The following is a 25,897-nucleotide window of genomic DNA, read 5'->3' on the forward strand; positions in this document are numbered from 1 at the left end:
ATAGATTGAGGCCAACTAACTGATCCTATGAAAGAGAACCTGTATACCTTATACTATAAGCTGCTTTAAAATCTTTTCTACTCCCAATACTTAGGTCAACTCAAGGTTGTTCTTTAGTGGTTGATTCCTCTTTTGAGAATGGATCATGTGTCATGCTTTTCTGTTTCTTTATATCCTGAACAATTTTCTTTTTTTGAGACAGGGTCAAAAAACTGTCTACATCCCCAGTTGACTGTGTACTCAGGGGTCACTCAAGAACACCCAGAAGCAAGCACCTCATATTGTGGTGACTCCCTAACCATAAAATCATTTCATTGCTACTTTATAACTGTAATCTTGCCACTATTATGAATCGTAATGTAAATGTCTGTATTTTCTGATGGTCTTAAGCTATCACTGTGGAAGGGGTTGTTCAACCCCAAAAGGGATAACGACCCACAAATCAAGAACAGCTGTCCTAAGTGCTGAGATTACAAATGTGCCCTACTAGGCTAAAGCTTGAATATCAAGAACTACCACATTGTGTCCTTTTAGCACAAGTGAATATTCTACAGTGAACACACATCTACTGAGGTAGCATCTCAGTTGGAGAATTTGCTCCATTTAGTAGGTAATATGACAAGCTATCAAATTGTGGTCCCTAAAGCAGGACACTTCAAGATTTTGATCCAGCAAACCTGGATCAAAATAACAAACAACCTAAGACTGATGGGATTAGCCTAGCACAAAAATCTGATCTTACATCATATTTTTAAAGGATCAGTAAGCCAAAACCTACATTAAACCATCTCTAGGAAACATTATTACCTGTCTCACATAAGAAACAAACCACGGCAGACTCATTTAACACAGACTCTGGCAAATGCTACAATTCTTAAAGAGGATAGGTGGAAAAACAGACAAAATTAAAATAAAAATTAAGATGGTCATACTAATTAACATATGCATATAGAAATAAAAGGAAACGGAGGGACAGTCAGTGTTCCCTAGTGAATGTAGCTCCAGGCGAACCTGGAGCCTCCAGTATTTGAAGACATTTTAAAGAGCTGTGGTTTTGTCTCTTCAACTGTGATTTATATGCTATCTCAGGCAAAATGCCATATGAAAAAAAAATCACTTGCTGGGCAGTGGTGGCGCATGCCTTTAATCCCAGCACTTGGGAGTCAGAGGCAGTCGGATTTCTGAGTTCAAGGCCAGCCTGGTCTACAGAGTGAGTTCCAGGACAGCCGCCAGGGCTATACAGAGAAACCCTGTCTCAAAAAAAAAAAAAAAAAAAAAAAAAAAAAAAAAAAAACAATAAAACAAATAAAAAAAATTACATACACAAACTTTAAAGCAGAATAAAATGAACTAAAGATGGCGTGCTTAAGCATCCTGCTCTAACTTTAACAGAGACAAGAAGGTGAGACTACTTTACTCATCCTTAAACTGGTCATGCATTCAGTCCTCTTCAACAGGAAAGTTAATAAGGAAAAATGGAATCAAAGTTTTTAACTTATTTTTGCCTGTATAGGTATGTGTGCCATCTGTGTGTCTAGTCTTCAAAGATCCCAAAAGAGTGTGCTAGATCCCCTGGAACTGGCATTACAGGTGGTTGTGAGCCACCATGTGGATGCTGAGAGATGAACCTATATCTTCTGTAAGAGCAAGTACTCTTAACCTCTGAGCCATCTCTCCAGCCCTTAATTCTACTCAGAAGACAGAGGCAGGCAGATCTCTGAGTTTGAGGCCAGCCTGGTCTAGAGAGTGAGTTCCAGGATAGCCAGGGCTAAAAACTCTGTCCCAAAAACCAAAAGCTAACTTAGTGTGTGTGTGTATGTGTAACACACATGTGAGTGCAGGTGCCCATTAGTATCCAGCAGAAAGTGTAAGATCCCCTGATGCTGGAGTTATAGGAAGGTTGCAAGCCACCTGATAGAGGCACCAGGAATCAAAATCAGATCTTTGAAAAGCAGTATGAACTCTTAATGGCTGAGCCATCTCTCTAGCCAGCAAGCATTAACAAATATATCTAAAGAAATTTCCTATGATATAGAGCCTTTAGAAATGAGTACCCAAAAACCCAGGATAAAATGTCTGGTTTTATGCTTAGGCCCAGTGCTGAATGGAAACCTATACAGAAATGTAATTGGATGAAAGGGATGATCAGATGAGAGGGACCCAGCCAAGCCATCTTCCTACAGCACTCCTTTCTTCAGACCAGGGCAGAATCCCTCTAGAATGAAACATTTTAAGTTTTAATTACTGTGCCTAAGAGATCCATGAAACAAAAATACCTCTAACCTACAAGTTCCTTGCCCAAGGACAGATATACCCTGAAATGTTGGAGACTACTGTTTACATAAAATGACAAGTCACATGTTTACACTATCCTAAACAGTCTGTTTGACCCAACTGCAATGGATATGCTTGATCACATGTACAACTGCCAGATTAGATATAGATGGGAGGTGTGCAGACAGGAAGTATGTCAGGATATATGCTTGCCCCTGACTGGACCCTATGGTAGATATGGTGGCCTTGTGGAGTTGCCTTTTTAAGCTTCTGCAAGATGTGACTCATGGTTATTTCCTGGGAATCCCAGAATGGTCCTAGCCAGAGCCCATCATCCTAGCCAGTATTTAATTAAAGCTTCATTCAAATTTGGCTCAAAATTATAGCAGTGACCTTATTCTCAACAGGTGGGATTAACACTTCAAGCTTACTTTGTTCTTGGTCTTGAAAGTGTGTGTGTGTGTGTGTGTGTGTGTGTGTGTGTTAATACTGATTCTGTAGAGGTTACTAACATTGACTCATCCCCAAATACTTTAGAATTCTAAGGTGTAATGTCTGGGTCAGAGACTGCAATCCATTCATAGCAAAATTTAATGTTTCTGGCAAGTTGTCTGGAGATTGCAGTACCAATTCATTCTTTCCAAATTATACATAATTGATTCTGACAATAGAGAAAAAATAGATTTTTCGGTTTAGGATTTCATTTGCTTTTTTTCAAATGAGCTTTTTTGGTGTGGTCTCATGCATTCCACCCAGCGTGGCCTCAAACCTGCTATGTCACCAAAGATGACCTTAAACTTCTGATCATCCTGATTCCCCCTTCCAAATGCTGCAAGAACAGGCACCTGCCACCACCCTGCTTTCAAATGTGCTTATTTGAGATTTCATATTTAGTGCCATCTAGTATAAATATTAAAAAAAAATACTCAACAGAATAAAAGGTTTTTTTTTCTTTTCTTTTTAGGTTCTTGAAAACAAATCTAAGAAACTGCAGAAGTCACACACATTCTAACTATAATGCAAGTTTTCTTAAGGCAACAGCAGCCACATTAGCCACTTTATCATAAACTAACATGACAACAACAAAGCAAAACAACACACCTGAAAACAAACCTCTCTGCCACCAGAGAGACAGAAGTGGGCTGCAGACAGACTCCTGGGGAAGGGATGCAGCCTCTATGCCTTCCCTATATCCTGCCTTTGTTGCATTACTTTGGCTCTTTCTCAATTACATCCTTTAGAATAAATGAGTACTATTAAATAAAGAACCCAACAAATACTAGCTCCTTTTCCCCTAAGGACTGCTGTATGTAAGTCCCTTCCAAATTTGTAGTCCTAAAAACAAAAGCCAGGAAGGCCCTAGGAGTTCCAAAATGCTTCCCAAGAAAGAAACCTCCATTGTATGGAGGTGGCAACACATAGCCACTTCACAGAACACAGAGCAAAGCAGAACACAAGGTAGTCAATTTGGCTTGACTCCTCTGAACTGAAGCCCTATCTCTGCCCCCCACTAGATGTAAAAGAACTTAAACCATGGCTCAAGAGAACACACACACACCTTCCAACCAGAAGCCTCTTCTTCCTACAGTACACAGGAGCATGTACCTCTTATCCCAGCACTTGACAGAGGCTGGCAGATCTCTGTTCCAGATCTGAGTTCCAGGATAACCAGGGCTACCCAAAGAAAACCTGTCTCAAAAAACAAACAAACAAACAAACAAACAAAAATCCAACAACAAACAAACAAAAGTACTTAGTGTTAATGTGCCCTCAATGACAAAAAAAAGTCTTTGTTCTTACCATCTTTTATAATATTATTATTATAAAGCAGAGTTTCTAACCACTAAAATTTTATGAATTGGTACTATCAAAACACAAACCACCACTTGTTTCACAAGACGTTCATTTAAAGCTCTGAGCTAGTCTTTTGAAAGCCTTGTGTTTCAGGCCCAGCTGTGAACCGCAAATGATTCTTTCACTCTGTAGGATACCAAACAGCCAACAACAACAAAAAAGTAATCCAGCTAGTAACAGAATAGTTATAGCAGGGGATTTTAAAGGATTCCCTCTGAATTACCCATCCAAACACGAAAAGTAAAATAATGTGGCTTTTAGAAGAACTTCCTTACCTGCAATCATCACAAAGATACAAAGTAACAACACTACACAGAGAAAGAGAAAAATGGTAAGCGTCACAATGTAATGCTTTTGATCCTTGAAAGTCACTAGAACCAGAAAGCAGGAATTGGAAGATAACTGCACTATAAACCACAGACTCCCACATAGAACATAGCAAGAATTCCAGAAAATATTTAAGAAAAAATTTAAGTCTATCTAAAAACAAAAATAGTAAAATTAGTAATAGTAATTATCAAGTTCCTTCAAAACTACATACAAAGTCAAATAATAGTGTACCTAATTGCAACAATGGCTAAAATGAAAACAGAAGAAGTATACAGGTGAGAGCAGGAGAGACCTTCATGTCACACATGGCTGGCAGGAATGTCAATTGGCACACCAGGTACAATAACTACAGAACACTCTTCTGAGCCTAGCAATGCTGCCATACACCTTTGATCCTAGCACTTGGAACTTGAGGCCCACTGGTCTAGACAAGTTCCAGGACAGTCAGTACTACACATAGAAATCCTGTCTCAAAAAACAGAATCAACAACAGAAAGATTCTACTAATGCTAACTGTCTATATACCAACACCCATACATTCCCAAAAAATCTAAAGGCATATTTATACAAAAGTATACGTGTGAAGTGAATCCTAATAAAATATCAACTCAAAAGCCTAAAACTACCCATGTGCCTAACAAATGTAGACTTCAAAGATAAAATGTGGCAAAGTGAAACAATAGAAATGCATACAAAAGTGAGAATGAACAAATGGAAAACTACAAACAAATATAAGTGTCCAAAAACACAAGTGCTGGACTGTAGCTTAGCAGTAAAGCACTTGCCTAGCTGCTGGAAGCCTTAGGTTCAATCCCTGATACTGCCAGAAATAGGAAAAAAAAAAAAAAAAAAAAGCCCATGATGACAATTTAGAAATAAAACAAAGACCAAAAAGATAAAAGAATCCAAAACACAGACCTGGGTGTGGTGGTACATACCATCTTACCCCAGTAGTCAGGAGGCTAAAGCAAGACAGTAGCAAGGTTGAGAGACCCACCTAGGCTACAAAGCAAGTTCAAAGCCAAACTGAGCTGTAGAAGAAAATCCTGTTTCAAAAACTCCAAAAGAAGCCGGCCAGTGGTGGCGCACACTTTTAATCCCAGCACTTGGGAGTCAGAGGCAGGCAGATTTCTGAGTTCCAGGCCAGCCTGGTCTACAGAGTGAGTTCCAGGACAGCCAGAGCTACACAGAAACACCCTGTCTCAAACCCCCCCTCCCCAAAAAAACCAAACAAACAAACAAACAAACAAAAAAAAAAAAGGTTTAAAAAACTCCAAAAGAATACAGTGTAAGATTGTAAGGTGCCAGCAACCTGGCTATACTCAAGTTGCCAAAATACTAGCAGAGTATACTTTTAATGTGTATCTATTTCAATGGCTTTTGATTTAAGTGAGTCAACTCTGGATTCTGATCTATATACATGTGAATCGCCATCTCTCCTATGATAGCTGCGCAAGCTTAGGCAAGTTTCTTAACTGCACCATCTTAGTCTATAAAACGGGCATAATAAAACTTCACTCATGTGGCTACAAATAAGCTTGAATGAAAGAATATTAAGAGGAATTACAACCCAGTCACTACTTCTCATCAATGTCAAGAATGCACAGAAAGTAAAGGGATGATGGACCAGGGAGATAGCTTAGAGGTAAAGGAGCTTGCTGCTAATTGAAAACCTGAGTTGGGTCCCCAGAATGCTATGGTAGAAGAAAACTGATTCCTACAAACATCTTCTGAATGCCACACAGACACCATAGCATGTGTGCATGCATATACGTATACAAATGTAAATTTTTAAAATGGCTTTAAAGTTAAGGAATGGAAAATAAAAATGTTAGTAAATGTGATCATTAAACAAATACCATGTGCTAGGTATTGTTCTAAACAATTTAGTATTAACTCATTTTAATCCTCATAACTCTATAAGAAAAGTTGTGACTCTACCTAACAGATTAAGAAATTGAACCAAAACCAAGCAAACTGCCCATGTTATGCAATCAATAACAGGAGAAGCTGGGTTTCTACCCACAGACTCAGGCAATCTAAGATCTAAGCTCCAGGCAGATCCCAGGAGCGACCTCAGCTTTGAAGGAATGAACACATCATATTATAGGGGGGAAAAGTCACAAGACTTAAAGGACCCCAGATATATTGGAGAGATGGCTCAGAGTTTAAAAGCATGCCCTTGCAGAGGTCCCTGTACCCACATTAGGCAGCTCACAACTATTCCAGCTCCAAGGAATCTGATAACACAAGCACCAAACTCACATGACGTGTGTGTGTGTGTGTGTGTGTGTGTGTGTGTGTGTGTGTACATATGCCTGTAATTAAAAATAATAAGTCATTTGCATTTTAATAAATAATAACTTTAAAGAGTTAAGGAACCCCAAATTCAAGTCTTATTTGTACAAGCCAATTACAAGAACTTGAACACGTTTCTCAGAGAGTTCCTAAGTTATGATTTCTAGTCTGTACAATGAGATTCAGAAATTCTACCTGCTCTTGCTTCTCCCGCATAGGTTCCAAATCCTGCTTGCTTTAAAAGACAGAGTATAAATTTAGGCTTAGCAATGATTGTGATGACAGCTACCAACAATAAAAACAGTACCTGACTTTTTTCCTAAATCACTGAGGTTGCTAAGGAAATACTAACATGATGATCTGACCCACAGATGTTTGACTTTTACCTGAGTTATACTGCTTGTGACAAAATCATAACTAACTTTTGTTGGTTTGGGGAAATTTGGTGTGGGTTTGAGTTTTTTGAGACAGGGTTTCTCTGTTAGCCTTGGCTGTCTTGGAACTCATTCTGTAAATCAGGCTGGCCTTGAACTCAGAACCTCTGCCTCCCGAGATTAAAGGCATACGCCAATGCCACTACCTGCCTTACATCATTTTTATCTATTCCCAAATCCCACTTATCTCTTAATACCAAGCTCAGTAACATTAAAAAACAGATAGCCCACATCTCCTTTTTCCCTGACCAGTCTTCCTAGACTCTCCTTTACTCCTACTTCTTGTTCACAACTGATACAATTCAAGCTCTGCCTTTAGCATCCTGAAGGGGTGTGTCCACATCCTGATCCCCAGCACCTGTGAATGCTCTATTTAGGAAAGGATCACACAGATGTAATAAGATCTAGAGATGAGATCAACATAGATTACCTGTGTGGACTCAACAGGCAATATGACTCCCTATAGACAAGACAAATAGAGGAGAAGACACACTAAAGGGGGACAGGAAGAAGAAAGATGGGAGGGGTGTGGCTGAGGCCAAGAATGGCCAAAGACACCAAAAGCTAGAAGCAGAAACCTGGAATCATTCTCTCGAAGTCTGTGCCCACTGATAACTGGACCATGCACTTGTAAGCCTCTATGGCAAGGGGGACCTGAATGACTGTATTGTTTTAAACCTGGACAGTTGTGGTCATTTGATGTGGCAGCCCAAAGGAAACTAATACCTGTTTCAAACCACATTCCTTTACTCTCTCCACTCCCATAACAAATTCACTTGCCTTCTAAGTAAGGGAGAGCTTTAATTACCCTTCAACTGCATCCCAACTCAGTTTTCCTAAGACACCCCTTAAAAGTAATGAGCAAAAGGAGAAACTATAAAAAATATATACTGATAACTCAATAAAAATATAAGAATTGCACTGTTACCCAAACTTTGATCAAATTTACAAGCTTCCTGCCTCAGTCTCCCAAACTGCTAAGATTATAGGAAAGTGTCACCAGGCTCAGCTCTGTGTGTTGCTGTTGCTTGGGAGTGTGGGGGATAGGGGGACAACCTTGAAGAAGTTAGTTTTCTCCTCCCATTATGTAATTCTGGGGAGCAAACTCGGATCATTAGGCTTGAAAGTAAATGGCTTTACCCTGAAGACTCCTGGTCATCATTTTAACATGTAGAAAGTATTTCGAATCACACAGGAAAAAAAAAAAATATTCCTGACAATGAGTTTAAATAATCAGAAAAAGATCAAAACCACAGTAAAAATGTGAACAAATACCTGAACAAATAATTAACAAAGAAATATAAAAACTGTAAGGAATACAGGGAAAAAAGGCTCAGCTTCACTAATAATTAAATTCAGACAATTTTCTTCCCCAAGCTTGGAAATGTTCTTTAAAAGCAATAACACATTAGAGGCATTGTCCTAGTTAGGGCTACTATTCCTGTGACAAACACCAACTTGGGGAGGAAAGTGTTTACTGAGCTTACACTTCCACATCTCAGTTCATTGAAGTCAGGACAGAAAACTCAAAACCTAGAGGCAGGAGCTGCTGCAGAGGCCATGGAAGGATGCTGCTATTGTTCCCCTATGTACAGTCAGCCTGCTTTCTTATAGAACTCAGAACCATCAGCTGAAAGGCAGCCCTACTCACAATGGGCTGGACCCTCCCATATCAATCACTAATTAAGAAAATGCCCTACAGGATGCCTACAGCCATATTTTACGGAGGTATTTTCTCAACTGAGGCACCCTCCTATCCAACTGACTAGCCTATGTCAAGTTGACCAGCCACAAGCAGAGAGAAACTGTTAGTGAGAGAGCTGGAGAGATACCTCAACAGTTAACAGCACTAAGAGCTCTTCTAGGGGCCAGGCTTTAATTTCCAGCACATACATGGTAACTCACAACTCTCTATAACTCCTATTCCAGAGAATCAGACACTCTCTTAGGAAAACATACAGGCAAATCACCCATACAACATAATTAATTATGCATGCATGCACACACATAACAAACCTTACAGCATCTAGCTGAGCTGTGATCACACACACACACACACACACACACGTACATGTAACATATCAGCCATACATTCAGTTGTTGGTGTTTACTTTAAAAAAAAAAAAAAAAAAAAGAATGGGACTTAATCTTTATTTACAGGACACGACAGGGTACAAAATTCCACATAGAAATAAACTCAGGACAGCCTCATAGAATATGTACAGTTTATAACTGTTCAAGTATAATTTCTTTTGTAAAACGTGCAACAATAACAAACCACATTTAAAAAGAGTTCTTAGTAGAGACACAGTAAGACAAATTTAGGAGAACACAGCATAGCACAGCACATAACTAGCAACTTTGTGCCTTGGCTAGACACAGTTAAAGGTTCCGGGAGCTCCATCTTGGACTTGGAAGGCGAAGCCCTCAGAGGTAGTTTCTGCCACCACATTTTGATCTTCATCCTCCTCTACTGAGAAATACTGGTGTTTACTTTTTTATGAGATAAAAAACTTCAAATTTGCCAGGCGTGGTGGTGCACAACTTTGATGGATCTCTGTGAGTACAAGGCCAGCCAGGTCTACATAGTGAGTTACAGGATTATATAGAGTCATATAGTGTATACAGGACTCAAAAACAAAAAATAAAATGCAAATACCAAAGGAACCCCATAAATACATCAGAATGCTTGCAGAGCTTGATTCTGGATAAATGAATCATAAGTTATTTCTCAATTCCTCTATAATTACAAATTTCCCATGAGAAGTGTGTGTTTTAAAACTTACTGGAATCTTTTTGTTTTTGTTTTGGACTTGATTGTTTTTTCTTTTAGACCAGGCTAGCCTTAAACTTGCTATGTAGCTGAGGATGACCCTCCTCAGGTCCTTCTGTTCCTCCTGCCTCCACCTTTTCAGTGCAGCTGTGTGCCAGCACAGAAGTGAGAGCAGTGCTAGGGATAAGACCCGGGGCTTTATGCAAAAACCCTACCAAGATGGCTATATGCCCAGGCCAAGTCCCTCAATATTTTATTTTTTTAAAAATACATAAATGTGGGTCTGGAGAGATGGCTCAGTGGTTAAGAGCACGGACTGCTTTAATAGAGGTCCTGAGTTCAATTCCCAGCAACCACATGGTAGCTCACAACTATCTGTAATGGAATTTGATGCCCTCTTATGGTATGTCTGAAGACAGGTACAGTGTACTCATATACATAAAATAAATAAATCTTTTTTAAAAATACATAAATATTTATTTCATACAATGATGACTCCCCTTCCCCCCAATCCCAAGACAGGGTCTCACTATGTAGCTCTGGCAGTCCTGGAACTCACTACGTACACCAGGCTAGTCTCTAGCGCAGAGATCCTCCTGTTTGGTTCTTTTCTAGTTTGTTTCACAGTGCACCTCGAATTATCTCTCCAGCTCTTGTGTTGACACAGATCCTGAAGAGCTGAAACTCACAGAAGAGGCTGAATGGAGGATGGCAGGAAGTAGGATGGGTGTTGAATGACTGGCTCGTTTCAATAATAAAAGAAAAAAGGTAAGGCATTCACTTAGCCAGCCTCACTCTCCTCGATAATTCTGTGTGCATCCACTTTTATTTTCTCCCTTGTGCAATCCTACCAACTAGTTCTGGCTAGGTGGCCTCATAACTGCAAGTGAAGCAGAAATAACCAACTCCAAAGCCCAACTCTGCAGTTCCTCAGGTGCTTCTTTCCTCAGTCCCAGGCCTCCCTGAAGAACATGCAGCTGAGTAAATGTGGTGCTTTAATTTCCCAACTGTTGCCAAATTGTGGCGAGGGCTTATTCAGCACATATAATATCTTAGGTCCAATCCCAAACACTGAAAAGGGAGTGGGACACACTCTCAGCGTTAGTATAGAATATACATCGGGGTTGGCTGGTTTGATAAAATTTCTAAGTTTCTAAGCCCCACTCCCAAATTTTCTGTTTATAAAGGCAAAATATAGCCTGGCCAGGTTCTCTGGCATACATTGTAATCCTAGGAATTCGGGAGGTTAACACAGTGATGTCTCCACTTTAAAAAAAAAAAAAAAAAAAAAGATTGGGGACAGGGAGCGAGTGGTAGACAGATATATAATCCAGCAAGTCACTGGATTGAATTTTATTTTTGTAGTAAATTCTGGGAGCTGTTGTAATTGGCCCAGAGCACACGCAATGAAAAACACTGGTCTACAATGCCCAACATCTCCCCATCATATTGATAATCTCAATCACTAGCTCTATCCAGCCTCACGAACCTTTTGAACAGTTCTGTTGAAGAGTGTAACACTGAGCCAGGCAATGGTGGTGCACGCCTTTAATCCCATCACTTGGGAGGCAAAAGCAGGTAAGTCTTTGTGTGTTCAAGACTAGCCTGGTCTACGAGTGAGATCCAGAACAGCCAAGGCTACACATAGAAACTGTGTGTGTGTGTGTGTGTGTGTGTGTGTGTGTGTGTGTGTCTGTGTGTGTGTCTGTGTCTGTGTCTCTGTGTGTCTGTGTGTCTGTGTGTGTGTGTGTGTGTGTGTGTGTGTGTGTCTGTGTGTGTGTGTCTGTGTGTGTGTGTGTCTGTGTGTGTGTCTGTGTCTGTGTGTCTGTGTGTGTGTGTGTGTGTGTGTGTGTGTGTGTGTGTGTTGGGGTGGAGGTGCAGCATTCTAGAGGATAAGACATGAAATGGTCAAGAGTTTGTGATAGCCTGGGTTACATGACTCTGTTCTCAAAGTAAAATGAACATCCACATCTGCCCTGGCCTAACACTCCTGATCCTGTCGACCTTTTCCACCCCTTACAACACTACATGCTACTTATTTAGAGCATTTTTTCTCTTTCCTTTTCTTTCTCTTTTAAACAAACTCTTAGCATGTAGTCCAGACCAGAATCCATTGTGAAACCCAAGCTACCCTGGACTCTCAATCTTCTTGCCTCAACCTTAGGTTTAGTTTTATTTTATTATTTATTTATTTATTTATTTGGTTTTTGACACCGTTCCTCTGTGTGTTATCCTGGAACTCTCTCTGTAGACCAGACTAGCCTTAATCTGCCTGCCTCTGCTGGATAGAGGGCATGCACCACCAGGCAGAGCTAAGTTTAACTTTTAATATCTGTCTCTTTCCACTTAAAAGAGCTCCACAAAGAGAATTTCACTCACACATTGCCTTGTGTGCCTCAAACAGTGATTACAAGATCTTCAAAATTCTACAATAATAGCTAAATGAGGAATGAAAATCAAATAAAGACTCTCTTTGTGGTGGTTGTTCACACCCATGTGCTGGGGACTGACCTAAGGTTCTGTGTGTGCTGAGCAAGTGCTCTTCTAGTGACATGTCCCATCCCAGCTCTGAGGTCTGCTGGACATCACTGCCGACAAGATACCTTAGAAGCATGTCTGTGTGCCGGACAGTGGTGGCGCACTCCTTTAATCCCAGCACTTGGGAGGCAGAGGCAGGCGGATTTCTGAGTTCGAGGCCAGCCTGGTCTACAGAGTGAGTTCCAGGACAGCCAGGGCTACACAGAGAAACCCTGTCTCGAAAAACCAAAAAAGGAAGAAAGAAAGAAAGAAAGAAAGAAAGAAAGAAAGAAAGAAAGAAAGAAAGAAAGAAAGAAAGAAAGAAAGAAAGAAAGAAAGATGTCTGTGGTGCTTTGAATGAGATTTCCCCCATAAGTTTCAGACATTTGAATACTAGGTCCCCAGATGGTGACTGTTTGGAGAGAATTGGGGGTTATTGGAGGAAGTATGTCACTGGGGGCAGTTCTGAGGAGTCAAAGGCCTAACATCATTTCTAGTTAGCTCTCTCTTCTTGTACTTCAATATATGAGCTCTTGGCTACTACCTCAAATCCATTATCATGGACTCTAATCTTCTGTAACTGTAAGCCCCAAGTAAGTGCCTTTTCTGTCAGTTGCCTTGGTAGTCTTTATTATCACCACTACATGCAGTTACTGATTAATATGTCTAACTCCTCAGAATACTATAAATGCCTAGCTGTACCACCCCCCATCCCACCTCCCTACCCCCGCCAAAGAGAGAGAACAAGGTTGTGTCACACACTAAGCTGGCATTTCAGTACAAATGTGTGTGACAGGATTTTAGAGACAGACCATGTTTCTAATTCTTCTGTGTGAACTCAGCTAGTTTAAATTTGCTGCACTGTCCTTTCCTGACCTCAACATGAGGATGGATGGCATCTGAACTTGTCAATAAAGAATCACTGCTCATTTTCTATGATAACAAGGACAGTAACCCCACCTTCTCACTTCCCTGGGATCTACAGTGTACTTGTGAGCAGGATGGTCAGCTGCGGCCAGTACAAAAACTGTCCTTACAGAAAGTAACTGAGTTGATGCCCTTGACTAAATGCACCACACACTCATAACTAAGCAATAAAGCCAACCAAGCTAGATCAGTCAACCAATATAAAACACAAACATTCTTCTAGACAGAGTAACAAGTGCACCACTTTTCAAAAGACAGAAATGCAAGAGGAAAAACAGTCCTCACACAAACATGAGAAATGAGGGAAAGTGGACAATACCAGACTAAGCATTGAACACTATTTAGACATATATGACCTAAGGGCTTAACAAATTACTGTCAGTTCAGCAGATGATTATCTCTACATATGTTGTATTTCTACTATGGTCTCACTGTATCCCCACCAAAATAACATGTTGTCAATATGACAGTATTAAGAACTGGGACCATTAATGGGTAATTAGGAGTCCCAGTTCTTGGAAGAAACAGGCAGGAGGAGCAGAAGTTCAAGGTCATCATAAGTAAAAGACCAGCCTGACCTATATGAGATTACCATTTTTTTTAACTTAAAAAAAGAGGTAATTGAGCCAGGAGAGCTACTCTTTAATAGGATCAATGACAAAATAAAAGATGCTTTACTTAGTTAGAGCTCATCTGTCCTTCTGCTATAGGCAGATACAAGAAAACTATGCCCAAACCACTTTGATCTGGGTCTCCCAAGCTACACAGTTGTTCGAAATGCATATGTGCACTTTATAGTATTCTCTTAAAGCAGCACTGATAAGCAAGGCAAATTCCAAAGGCTGTACATATAGTTCTCAGCAAGAAACTGGACAGGTCTGGGGTAATGGACATGGGTAGGAGTGGTGGTCTGAGAGATGCAAGGCTCTGGGTTCAATCCCTAACAGGGACATGGGAGTGAAGAGAGGTGAGTGAGTCAATAGAACTGGCTAAATAGAATCATTAAAGACACAGCCAGGCCTTGTGGGGTATGCCTGTAATAACAGTACACTGCAGTCCAATGCAAGAGAATAGAGAAGTGGAGAGTATAGTCTAGGCTATGTAGCAAGATAAATACATGTTCATCTCCTTAATGTATAAATCATGAAATAATCAGATTCCAAAACAAAAACTCTCATTAACACTCAAATGCCAAATTTAACTCTGGACTCTCAGACTTTTAAAAATTCAGAACTTTAACCATAGTCCTTGCTATTCTCTCTGACAGACCTCTCTCACATCCACTGCTCCGCACTTAGGAAAATTTAAAGTTCAGCTATTGCATTCCAAAAGGTTAAATATTATGCCTTACATCAGAAAACCAGTTAAGATCTGAAAAGAAGCTGCTGTCTTCCCATAATACAGCAAACCATCATTAAGCACTTACTATATAACCCAATGTCTTACAGCAGTGAGGAGCTCTGCCTAGCTGGCTCTAGGTCAAGAGAAATTTCTAATATAGCTCTGAATTGTTTGAAGTTGTGTAATAATCAGAATTTTATAATCAGGAAAAATTAAACTTCTTAAAAAGTTTATTGTATTTATTTATTTATTGTATGTGTGTGTCACAGAACAAATAACTTTTGAGAATCAATTCTTTCCCTACACAATGAGAATCCTTTGACACCAGGCTTGGTAGCAAGCACCTTTACTTGCTGAACCATCTCATTGGCTCAGAAAAAAATTTAAACCTTTTAATAATCAGGTCAAATAAAAGTAGAAAAAGTAAGGGGAAAGACTTCCTTAAAATTAAATCTCTAGGATTTTTTTTCTTTTTCTTTTTTTTTTTTTTTTTCTTTTATTTTTTTTTTTTAGTATAGAATAGAGTTTATTCAGGGCATGAGGAAGGGTAGTAGAGGCAGAGAGAGTAGAGATGCAGAAGCCCGCCATGAGCACGTGGCGATGGGGGGGTGGGAGGGGAAGAGTACCCAAGAGTGCAAGAGAGGAACAAGAGAGCAAGAGAGAGCAAGAGTGGATTTTTTTTTCAATAATATAATAGTATATAACAAAATGAATCCCTAGCTACATAACTAAGCTAAGACAATGTTACAAAGTCATTTAAAAATTACAAAACAAGGAGCTGGAGAGATGGTTTGGTGATTAAGAGCACTGGCTGCTCCTCCAGAGGACCTAGGTTCCATTCCCAGTATCTATATGGAGCTTACAACCATCTATAACTCCAGTTCTAAGACACCTGACACCTTCTTTTGGTCTCCAAGAACACCAGGCACATGTGTAGTACGTAATGCAGGCAAAACATTCATACACATAAAATAATAATAAATTTCAAGATTTTTTTATAATTACAAAGAAACAAACAAACAAACAAAAAGGATCAGAAATGATACTCTGACTTCAAGGAATGAATTCAAGACTTGACAGATGGCTCAGTGGTTAAGATCACTTGAAAAGGATTGGGTTCAGTTCCTAGCATCCACATCAGGCACACACAACTACCTATCCCTCCAGTTCCAGAGAATCAAATGCCCTCTTCTGGCCTAAGTGGGCATGGCATACATGGTACACATACAGGCAAGCAGACATACAGACAAGACAGATGAGCAGGCAGATACACATAAATAAAACTAAACATTTTCTTTCTTTTTCTTTTTTTCTTTCTCTTTTTGGTACTTTTTGTGAACAAAGCTTTTTCATTGATTTCTCTTTTCAGTATATTTGTCATTCATATAGGATGGCTATTGTTTCTTCTAATGTTATGTGCATGTATGTCTGTAAGGTGCCCTCAACAGCCAAAAGGCATCAGACGCCCTGGGACTGGAGTTATAGCTGGTTGTAAACTGCCACATGAGTGTTGTGGACTGAACATAAGTCCTCTCAGAGAGCAGCCAGTGCTCTTAACCATTGAGCCATTGCTTTACCCCAATAGAACCAATTCTCTAGATATAACTGAAATGTCAGCCTAATGTATAATAAACAAAACAAGTATAATTTGCTATTGATGAACTTAGCTACTTACTATCTTATGAATCCTGGCCTTGATTATTATTTCTAAGTCATTTTTCGTGTTTCCATGACTTTAAAAATCCTCAAAGTTTCTTGGTTATTTCCCATATCGTTTCAAGACCACACAAATCATAAGCAAACCTCTGACCACCAACACAGAAGATGAGAACTGCACACTACACCAAAGGACTTCTGAGGTTAGCAGATGCAAATCCTGTTCTTTCTTCTTCAAAGAAAACAGACCACATGTAAAAAGTCTGAAACATCCTGCAAGCACAGAGACACTCAGGGGAGGAGGGAACACTAACCTTCTTAGAACCAAAGTCCTAGTCACTTTTGATCTAAGATTTCCAAACTGATAAGAGAAGGGAGAGAATAAAACCAACAGCTGGCCTCCAACTGTATGTAAGGAAACAAGCCATCTATCTATCTGATCTCCTGACACTGCACTCTACGAAAGTACTAACTAGAGACTGAACCACAAAAAGCCCACATGCCACATCATGTCAAACTCTGTGATTCAAATCACTAGTCAGATGCCTCTTAATTAAAAAGAGGGTCACATCAATTATGAGACAGCAGACAGAGACCTGGATTCTAACATTCTATTTTGTTTTGTTTGAAACAGAGTTTCTTCGTGTATCCTTGGCTATCCTAGAATTCTCTATCAAGACCAGGCTGGCCTTGAATTCACAGAGCCTGCCAAGTGCTGAGATCAAAGGATGCACCACCACTACCACCACCCAACTAACAACACTTTTTTAACTTGTGGTAACACTGAACAGAAGATTTTTATTTAAAGTGAAACTAAATAAAAATGGTTTAAAAGTATACTGCAAGCTGGGCAGTGGTGGCACATACCTTTAATCCCAGCACAGCCAGGGCTACACAGAAAATCCCTGTCTCGAAAAACCAAAAAAAAAAAAAAAAGAAAAGAAAAGAAAAAGAAAAAAAAAAAAACTCTAAAGTCATTTAGAAATATCATTATCATCTAGCAAAAGTGATGAATCATCTCTGACTTCTAGCATGCTCTCTCTCCATATATATGGAGATATATATATATATATAATATATATGTATACATATACATATATATATATATAATATATTGTTTGTTTGTTTGTTTGTTTGTTTTGTTTTTCGAGATAGGGTTTCTCTGTATAGCCTTAGCTGTCCTGGAACTCACTCTGTAGACCAGGCTGGCCTCAAACTCAGAAATCCACCTGCCTCTGCCTCCCAAATACTGGGATTAAAGGCATGCGCCACCACTGCCCAGCCTATATATTTTTTTTCTAGGATCAATATACACCAATGTGTGATCATGTTTGCACCCTGGGAAGGTTAGAATTCAAATATGCTAAATGACAACAGCCTCCACAGACATTCTTACTGCTTAGGCCACTCAGCATTTTAGACTAAAGTGGCTTGTCCCATCTATGCAGCAGACCACAAATGAACTAGCAATCATTCGTTTTGAGGCATATTCTCTTTATGTAGCCCTGGCTGGTCTGAACTATCACTATGTAGACCAGGCTATCTTGAACTCATAGATCTGTCTCCCTCTGCTCAGGTATACAACACCATGCCTGTCCTGCCTAGAAAACATTTTGACCTGACTACAGGTGATCATCCTCATTGCTGAATTTAGAATCACCTATGCACAAAGATGTGTATGTCTTCAAGGATGTTTCCAGAGAGGATTAACTAGGTGGGGAGGACCAACCCAAATTCAGTTAGAACCATCCCTCAGCCAGAGACCAAGCCTAACTTTTAAAAAGGGAGAATGTGGACTGGGCATCAGCACCGTCTCTTTGCTTCCTGGCTGCAGATGAAGTGGCCAGCTGCCTCATGCTTCCACCATAATAATTTCCCTGCCATGATAGATCACGCCAGACTGTGAGCCAAAATAAACTCTTCTTTCCTTAAGTGGCACATCTTCTTACTGTCCACCATGCTGGATCCTGCACCTCACAGACTCATAATCCAAGCTAAAATCAACAACTGGCTGGGCAAAGTGGGTACATACATGCCTTTCTTGAGAGGCAGAGGCAGGTGGATCTCTGTGAGTTTGAGACTAGCCTGTTTTACATAGTGATCTCTAAACCAGCCAAGGCTACAAAGCAAATCCTAACTCTAATAATAATAACAATAATTTATTATTATAAATTAACAACTGGGCCAGCAAGATAGCTTGGCATGTAAAGGGACTTGCTGCCAATCATGATGACCTGAATTTGATCCCTGGAACCTACGTGGCAGGAGAATCAACTCCAAAGCTGTCTTCTGATTTCCCCACATATTCTGTGATACATATAACCCATATACCCAAAAATAAATGCAATAAAAGATTTAAAATCACAAAACACCTGGAATATGGTCATTCTACTAATATTTACCTCACTCAATAACTTTGAAGAAGTAAACCTAAAAGTTTAGTAATGACAAAATTTCATCACTGAATTCCACAAGAAATCACCAGCTTCTGAACATCAGGCAAGCCTTTCACACTGTTCCATACCTGGAGGAATCTAAAACAGAGCACAGGCTCCCCTCCTCTGACCGGAAGTTCCTCAGAGAGCACCACATTCTTCTGACAATAATTACAGCAACAGCACAGTCAAAGAGCTAAGCAAAGCCCAACTACACCTTCTACCAGACTTAACCAAAAAGTGAGTTTCTAAAAGGATATGGGCTTGGAAAAGGATGTTAGGCAAAGAAACTATTTTCAACCTAGGAAGGAAGGAAGGAAGGAAAGAAGGAAGAAAGGAAAGAAGGAAGGAAAGAAGGAAAGAAGGAAAGAAGGAACTGAACAGAATATAGGAGAACATATTTAAGCACCAAACACTGACTCAGGATCTCCTCCTAAGAGGAGCAGAGCCCAAAGTCATTAAAGTAAAGCCCACTCACTTTCCAAGTGATCCTCATCACCCCCTGAGGAAGTCAAGGCTCTACCAAGTCAGTCTCTCCAAACAAATTCTGTATGTTTGAAATTGCCTTGGGCTGTTTCTTCATTATGTCCTAAGTGTTAGCCACTTCCAGACTCCTTCCTTTGTTCTACCTTACAAAAGAAACATATGACCTTACTTTGAAAGTATCCCCCTATTGAAGACAGCAGCCTTAACTTTAGACAGAAGCTGGAAGTAAGCTCTCAGGATAGGAGTTTCCTGTAGTTAGTAAGCTAGGCTTCAGGGCTGAGACACAGATGATGATTATAAGAGAATTGACCTGGAACCCACCAGACTGGTAGAGGAAAATCAAAGTACATTTCATTCAATCAACTCCCAGTTTGAAGAAACTCACCAAACATGTGTTGTGGTAGTTACGTTTCTGGGGATTGAACTCAGAATTTCATGTATGTTAGACAAACATTCAACCACTGATTCACATACCCAGCCAATTCTTCAAGTTTCTGGGAGGTGGGGGGAGGAGTAGAGAGTGGGGATGGAGGGGGTTAGTCTCTCTACATAGCTCAAGCTGAGCTGGAACTTGGGATGTACTTACTGCCTCCACCTCCAGTGATGAGATTACAAGCATGCACTACCACTCACCTCTCAAGCTTCATCTCTATAAAATGAGAGACAGTCTATTTCTTTTAAATAACACATCCTTCTTTAGCAGTCAGGAATCAAAACTCACATCACACAGGCAGGACGGATGTCTATAACCAAAAAGACATTCAGCCAGTTCAGGTGGTCATAATGTAATCCTAGCTCTCAGGAGGCGGAAGTAGGAGGATCATTGTAAGTTCCAGGCCAACTTGGGCTACATATTAAGTCCCAAGATAGTCTGCCTGTGCTACAGAGTAAAACTCTGTCTCAAAACAGCCAGGACTACACAGAGAAACCCTATCTCGAAAAAACAAACAAACAAACAAACAAACCAGAAAGACTGTACTGTTGGGAAGACTTGGATGTTGTGGAAATATTAACTGGTAGTGCAATCTGGAAATCAAACTAGCAAGCAGTTGCTCAAAAGGCTAAACAAGGTTTCTATATGACCTAGCAATTTCATTCCTAGGTACACAAGCCAAGGAAAACAAAACCATATACCCACCGAAACCATGTATGCAAATGTTCATACCAACATTATTTATAATAATTAAAAAGTAGGAACAACTTAAGTACTAGTCAACTAATACTATGTTTTATGTCACAGAGTATTAATCGGGCACAAACAAAAACAATAGAGTCAGGTATAGCTACACATCTAACTCATGCAGGCAGAGGCAGAAGGGTTAAAGTCTCGAGGCTAGCCTGGGCTACAATGAGCCTCTATCACAATTAGGAAACCAAAAAAATAATAATCTGAGCTTGAATAAAAGGCCATGATGTCTGCTGCTACTCCATCAGACAAATATCTTACTTCTCCCATCCCCATTAGACTATTGTAAGGTGTAAAATCATCACTTAAATAGCAGAAAAGACAAATGAACTGTGGCACAGGAAACAAATAATCTCTACCTTCCTCTGGTGTCTCATCTGTATAATCAGAAGTTTATATGATCTCTAAGTATGCTTCCCTGTCTGACACTTCATGGTCTTTCAAGTTGCTATTTTATCTAGGTGCAAAGGCACACACATAAATCCTAGATTAAGGACAGCCTGAGCTGTCTGCTTAAAGACTCACCTGGCCTACATGGCAAGACTTCATCTTCAAAAAGAAAAACAATTTTATTCTCACTGGTTGGTACATCTAAGCATTATGACCTGCCCAGTCCTCTGCTCTAAATTTTCTAGACAGAATTTTATCACTCTTCAAAAGGTAACGTTCTGAGATGACTTCAGTGTGTTCTTTCAGTGTGGCGCCTTTCTTTTCACGTGACTACCAGCAATCTTATCTTTCAGCCCACACTCACCTCTCAGGTCACAACTACTTACTGCATCTCAGACTTCTAGATCCTTCATCGTGTCAGCATAGAAAGACTGTAAATGGTTTTTTTTTTTCTCTCCCCTAATTTTAATTTTTACTTTCTGCTTTTTAAAAACATGGTCTCACTAAGCAGCCAGGCTGGTCTGGAACTCACACTCACCTGTCTCTACCTTCTAGATGATAAAATTACTTAGAAGTATTTTTTATTTTGGTTTCTTTTTTTTTTTTTTTTTTTTTTTTTTAAGATGCCGGTATCATGTAGCCCAGAATAAACTAAGTAGACAAGGACAACCCTAAACTTCTAACCCTCCTGCATCTTAAACCTCCCTGGTGCTAGGGTTACAGATGTAGATCACTATCCAGGCTTGTCAAAGCATTTTTGATTTGCTTTTTCTGGATATAGCTTGTTTTGTTTTGTGTGTCTGAGTATTCAGGAACTGCCAGAGAAACACAACTTAAGTTAGAGAAAAGAATACAGGTTCCTCTCAGAAGAGTCTGAGTGCAGTTCCTAACTTCATACAGTTTCAATGACCATGACATCACCAATTTGGGAGCAGTCAGGCAGGCTAAGGAGGGAAAACTACTCTAGAGATTCTCTGCATGGAGAGTTATTTGTATTCTGTTGTATTGTCCTCTGAATCCCCCGAGGTCATCCAAAGTCCCCAATCAACCCACCAGAAAAGAAAAGAAGGATGAAAAAAAAAAATCCCTCAATCACTGTTTGTTCTAACAAAAGCAAGCCAGCCATTGGATATATGGCCTTGGCAATACACTACTACAACCAAATTTAAAAATATACACAACGCCCTTCTCACACATTATACAACTCATTCCCTTCTTTATTCTCCCATAAGCTTATACAGGGATATAATTTTAGCTTGCTGAGAAGCCAGATAATTAACAGACATTCATTAAAAAAGGGGTAACATTTTTTTTTTTTGGTGAATGCTTTTTAAGTTTCCAGGTCTACCTAAGGCCTCTCTAGTTTCTGTGCTGGTTATCTAATTTGCCCCAGGCACAAATACAGCTAATAGCAAAACAGATCTGTCCACTCTAACCCAAACACTCCCTAGTTCCTTTGTTTCTTTTTTTTTTTAAACTGAGAATGACCTTGAACTCCAGATCCTCCTGCTTCTGAAACAGGATCTCACAGGCTTACACCACCTCTTAAGGCTGTCTTACTTTCTAAGACCAAACAGCTACACAACTTAACAAACATTCAATAATAGTACACCATAAAAATAAGTTTATTCTACCTTTGAGTTTCTTCTTTCATCCAGAAAAACTGTTATTTTTAACCCTTCTCAACATGTTAGTTTGCTTTTCTTTCTTCTTTTTGACCAGGGTCTCACTATGAAGCTCAGTCTGACCTTAAACTTGTGGCAATCCTCCTGCCTCTGCCTCCCAAATGCTGGGATTACAGATGTGCACCAGTGACCATGTTACTGTTTTCTAAAGACCTCCAGAGAGGCAACTGTGGTATGGCATGTCACCAAAGAAGCACTGGACCAAGAGTCAAGAAATAGAAGCCCTAGCCGGGTGGTGGTGGCGCAAGCCTTTAATCCCAGCACTTGGGAGGCAGAGGCAGGTGGATTTCTGAGTTCGAGGCCAGCCTGGTCTACAGAGTGAGTTCCAGGACAGCCAGGGCTACACAGAGAAACCCTGTCTCGAAAAACCAAAAAAAAAAAAAAAAAAAAAAAATAGAAGCCCTGCTGTCCTTTTGGGCCTCATTTCCCTCTCAGATCCCCTCCAGCACCAATGCCTAGAACTGCATTCCAACAACTACATCATCCACAATTCTAAAGTTAATACATATGAAACAGATGACAACATCCGGATGTACTTTCAGAGACGACGTAAAAAGGTGAGCTTGGAATATTAAAGCCAAAGCCAGAACAACAAAAGGCTTAGCTAGTAGCAATCCAGGATGTTTTATAAGGCATCATTTTCTCATATTTTTAAAAGACAATCCAGTTTTGTCATCTGAAGTGTGCACTTTTTTTTTCCCCTGTAAGAAATACTGGAATTTTGCCAGGCGGTGGTGTTGCACTCCTTTAATACCATCATCCAAGAAGTAAAGGCAAGCAAATCTCTTGAGCCAGCCTGGCCTACAGACTGTGTTTTAATACAAATAGGGCTTGGAGGAGGGGGGCGCGGGGGGAGGGAGGAAGAAGAGGAAAACGAGGAGGAGAAATAAACAAACGAGTTTTTTCTGGTAACAAAGATTTGCAAAACTGGATGATCACTTTCAATAGAGAAACTGTACAGTGTCCAGTGACCACCACATCGTGACTAAAAGGAGAGAGGAGTTTCCGTCATCAAATCAGCATGACATAACTTTAAAGTCTAACACTACAAGCCTCCAACCACTGAAACCTGCTTACTGGCCACCCAAAAACTTTTCAAAACTGTTGCAACTCCAATGCGGGCGCGCAGGAATTCACCGGGGATTTTTATAACTCTTACACCTTCAAGCAATGGGTGCCAAATCTCATTAGGGCCTCACTGTCACTCCCTCATCACTTCCTCTTCAAAAGATAACTTGAGAGGCATCACAACACAGCACAACCTGTCCAACTCTGGGACGTTGCCTTCATTCACAAATGACCCTCGCCTGGTAAAGGACATTAACTTTCAAAAGAATAAAAAAAAAAAAAAAAAAAAGGCATGGCACGGGTACAAGTTCTTTTCTAGCGCTAAGGGAGAAATCATTCTTGGTGTAACCCAGTTCAATTTGTCACTTCATGTCTGATCCAGAGGGGTAGAGCTGTGGAGGAAAAGCCCGGGGCCTGGCCTGCTCAGGAGTGAGTTATAACGGTTTTGAGGAACTGGTCGCACCGGCTTCCTGGGAGGAGGCCAAATAAACTCATCAAGTTTTTGTTTTGCTCTTTTGAAAAGTCTGAGTGGGACTCTCACTAGGACGTGGGCTAACTTCTTCCTTCCCAAAAGGGTGCTAGAAGGCAAGCGCCCCTTCTTTGTGGACTAAGCCACTCGACCTCCTGAGCGCACACAGCGTCCGCGTCTCCCCAGGCTGCCGACGCGACGACCACCGCGCGGGGGACAGCAGGCCCGCGGGTCCCGCGTCCCGTCCCCTTGCCCGACCCTCAATGGACTCCCGGGACAAAGCGGGGCCCCAGGGCCCCGGCCCGGGCTAGGCGCGCACTCACCCGACAGCTCGTCCGGCTCCAGCCCGGTCTCGGTGTCCAGCCCGCAGATGACAAAATAGTCGGCGAAGCGACTGGGCGCCGAGCCCCCTCCGCCGCCGCCGCTCATGGCGCCGGGCCGAGCGGGGCGAGCCGCGCGGAGCCGAGCCCCCGCCCCCGGCCGCCCGCCCGTCCTCAGCCGCCGCTCCCTTCGCCGCCGCTACCGAGGCTCGGGCCGCCGCCCCCGGGCCTCGCCGGGTCCTAGCGGCCGCCTCTGCCGTGCCGGGGCATGGGGGCGCCGGGCCACCCCGCGCCGCATCCTGGACGCTGTCCTCTGCACCACGGCCCGAGCAAGCCTGAGGAAGGGCGGAGAGCGGCCGCCCGCCCCACCGCGGCCCCCCACCCGCCACCACCGCGTGCGCACGCGCGGTCGGGGAGGGGCGGGCGCCGAGCGCAAAGGATGACGTGATGCTCTTTGGGCCCCGGGGGCCTGGGCTTCCAGAGCAGTCACCACAGAGTGGCCAGCGGTCAGCTGCCGGGATCCCGCGACTGCTGCCCCCCTTTAGAGAAATCGGGTGCGGTGTACGGAAGGAGTGGGCCACGGTGGTCGAGCTGAGACCTGGCTCGTGCTGGCCGTGTCACCGAGATAGAGCTGCACGACTAAACTATGAAGCCCACCGGATCCTGCTCCTGTACTGTCACCACAGAGTAGCTTCTCCTTGTCACCTCTCCTCAGAGTCCGCTTTCCCCAACAGATCTGAGGAAACCGTTCTTTGGAGAGAGTGGGTCAGTTTATCTTATATTTACCTTTAATTTACAGATAGGGAAACTGAAGCTCGAAGAAATGCAAGAGACAGAGCCTACACTTGGATCCTGTGCTAGCTCACTGGCCCGCACCCCACAAACAGGGCTTCTTCCATGCACCAATCACTCCACCTTTCACGAAGCCCCAGAGGCCCCCGCCACTTATTTCTTTTCACGCTCTCGGAATTCTCCGTCCATTTATTCATCTATCCATCTTTCCTTCTTTCCTTCTTTCTTTTCTTCCTTCTAGTGAGACTTTCCTAGTAGGAGAAAAGGGGTGACTGAGACAGAGTGAAACCTCCTGGTCCTTGTCTCTTGTCTAAAGTACAGACCCTCTGATTTAATTTTTCTACAGAAGCTAGGCAGATGTGTCTTTTTTTGGTGGGTGGTTGGTTGGTTGATTTGGTTTGGTTTGGTTTTTTTTTTTTTTTTTTTTTTAATATAGTCTCACTTGTAGCCCTGCCTGACCCAGAACTTGCTATGTATTTGTATTAACTTGTAGCAATACTCTTACTTCTGCCTGCTCAGTGCTGAGCTTAAAGGCCTGCATCATCACACCAGGCTCAGGTAGGTCTTTACTGTAACATCAGAGACCAAGAAAGAGAATCCGTAGTGGCTGCTAGCATGGGCTCTAGAAACAATCCCCCGGTTTGAATCCTGACTTTTATAAT

General features: G+C 41.3%; 1 protein-coding gene across 2 annotated transcripts in view; it reads right to left on the reverse strand.

Annotated features, from left to right (window-relative positions):
* The window catches only part of Dennd5a (DENN domain containing 5A), a 72,598-nt gene extending 47,957 nt beyond the window's left edge, over positions 1-24,641 (reverse strand). The window contains exon 1 of one of the 2 annotated variants that reach the window (XM_034495199.2): positions 24,447-24,641. In XM_034495199.2, coding sequence (XP_034351090.1) covers positions 24,447-24,552 — 106 coding nt within the window. In that variant the 5' untranslated portion in view covers positions 24,553-24,641. The remainder of the gene's footprint in view (positions 1-24,446) is intronic. The other variant, XM_034495208.2, reaches the window with a different exon arrangement.
* Between the last annotated feature and the right edge of the window lie 1,256 nt (positions 24,642-25,897).

The sequence above is a fragment of the Arvicanthis niloticus genome, chromosome 1 (genome assembly GCF_011762505.2).
Source record: "Arvicanthis niloticus isolate mArvNil1 chromosome 1, mArvNil1.pat.X, whole genome shotgun sequence".
Lineage (NCBI taxonomy): Eukaryota > Metazoa > Chordata > Mammalia > Rodentia > Muridae > Arvicanthis > Arvicanthis niloticus.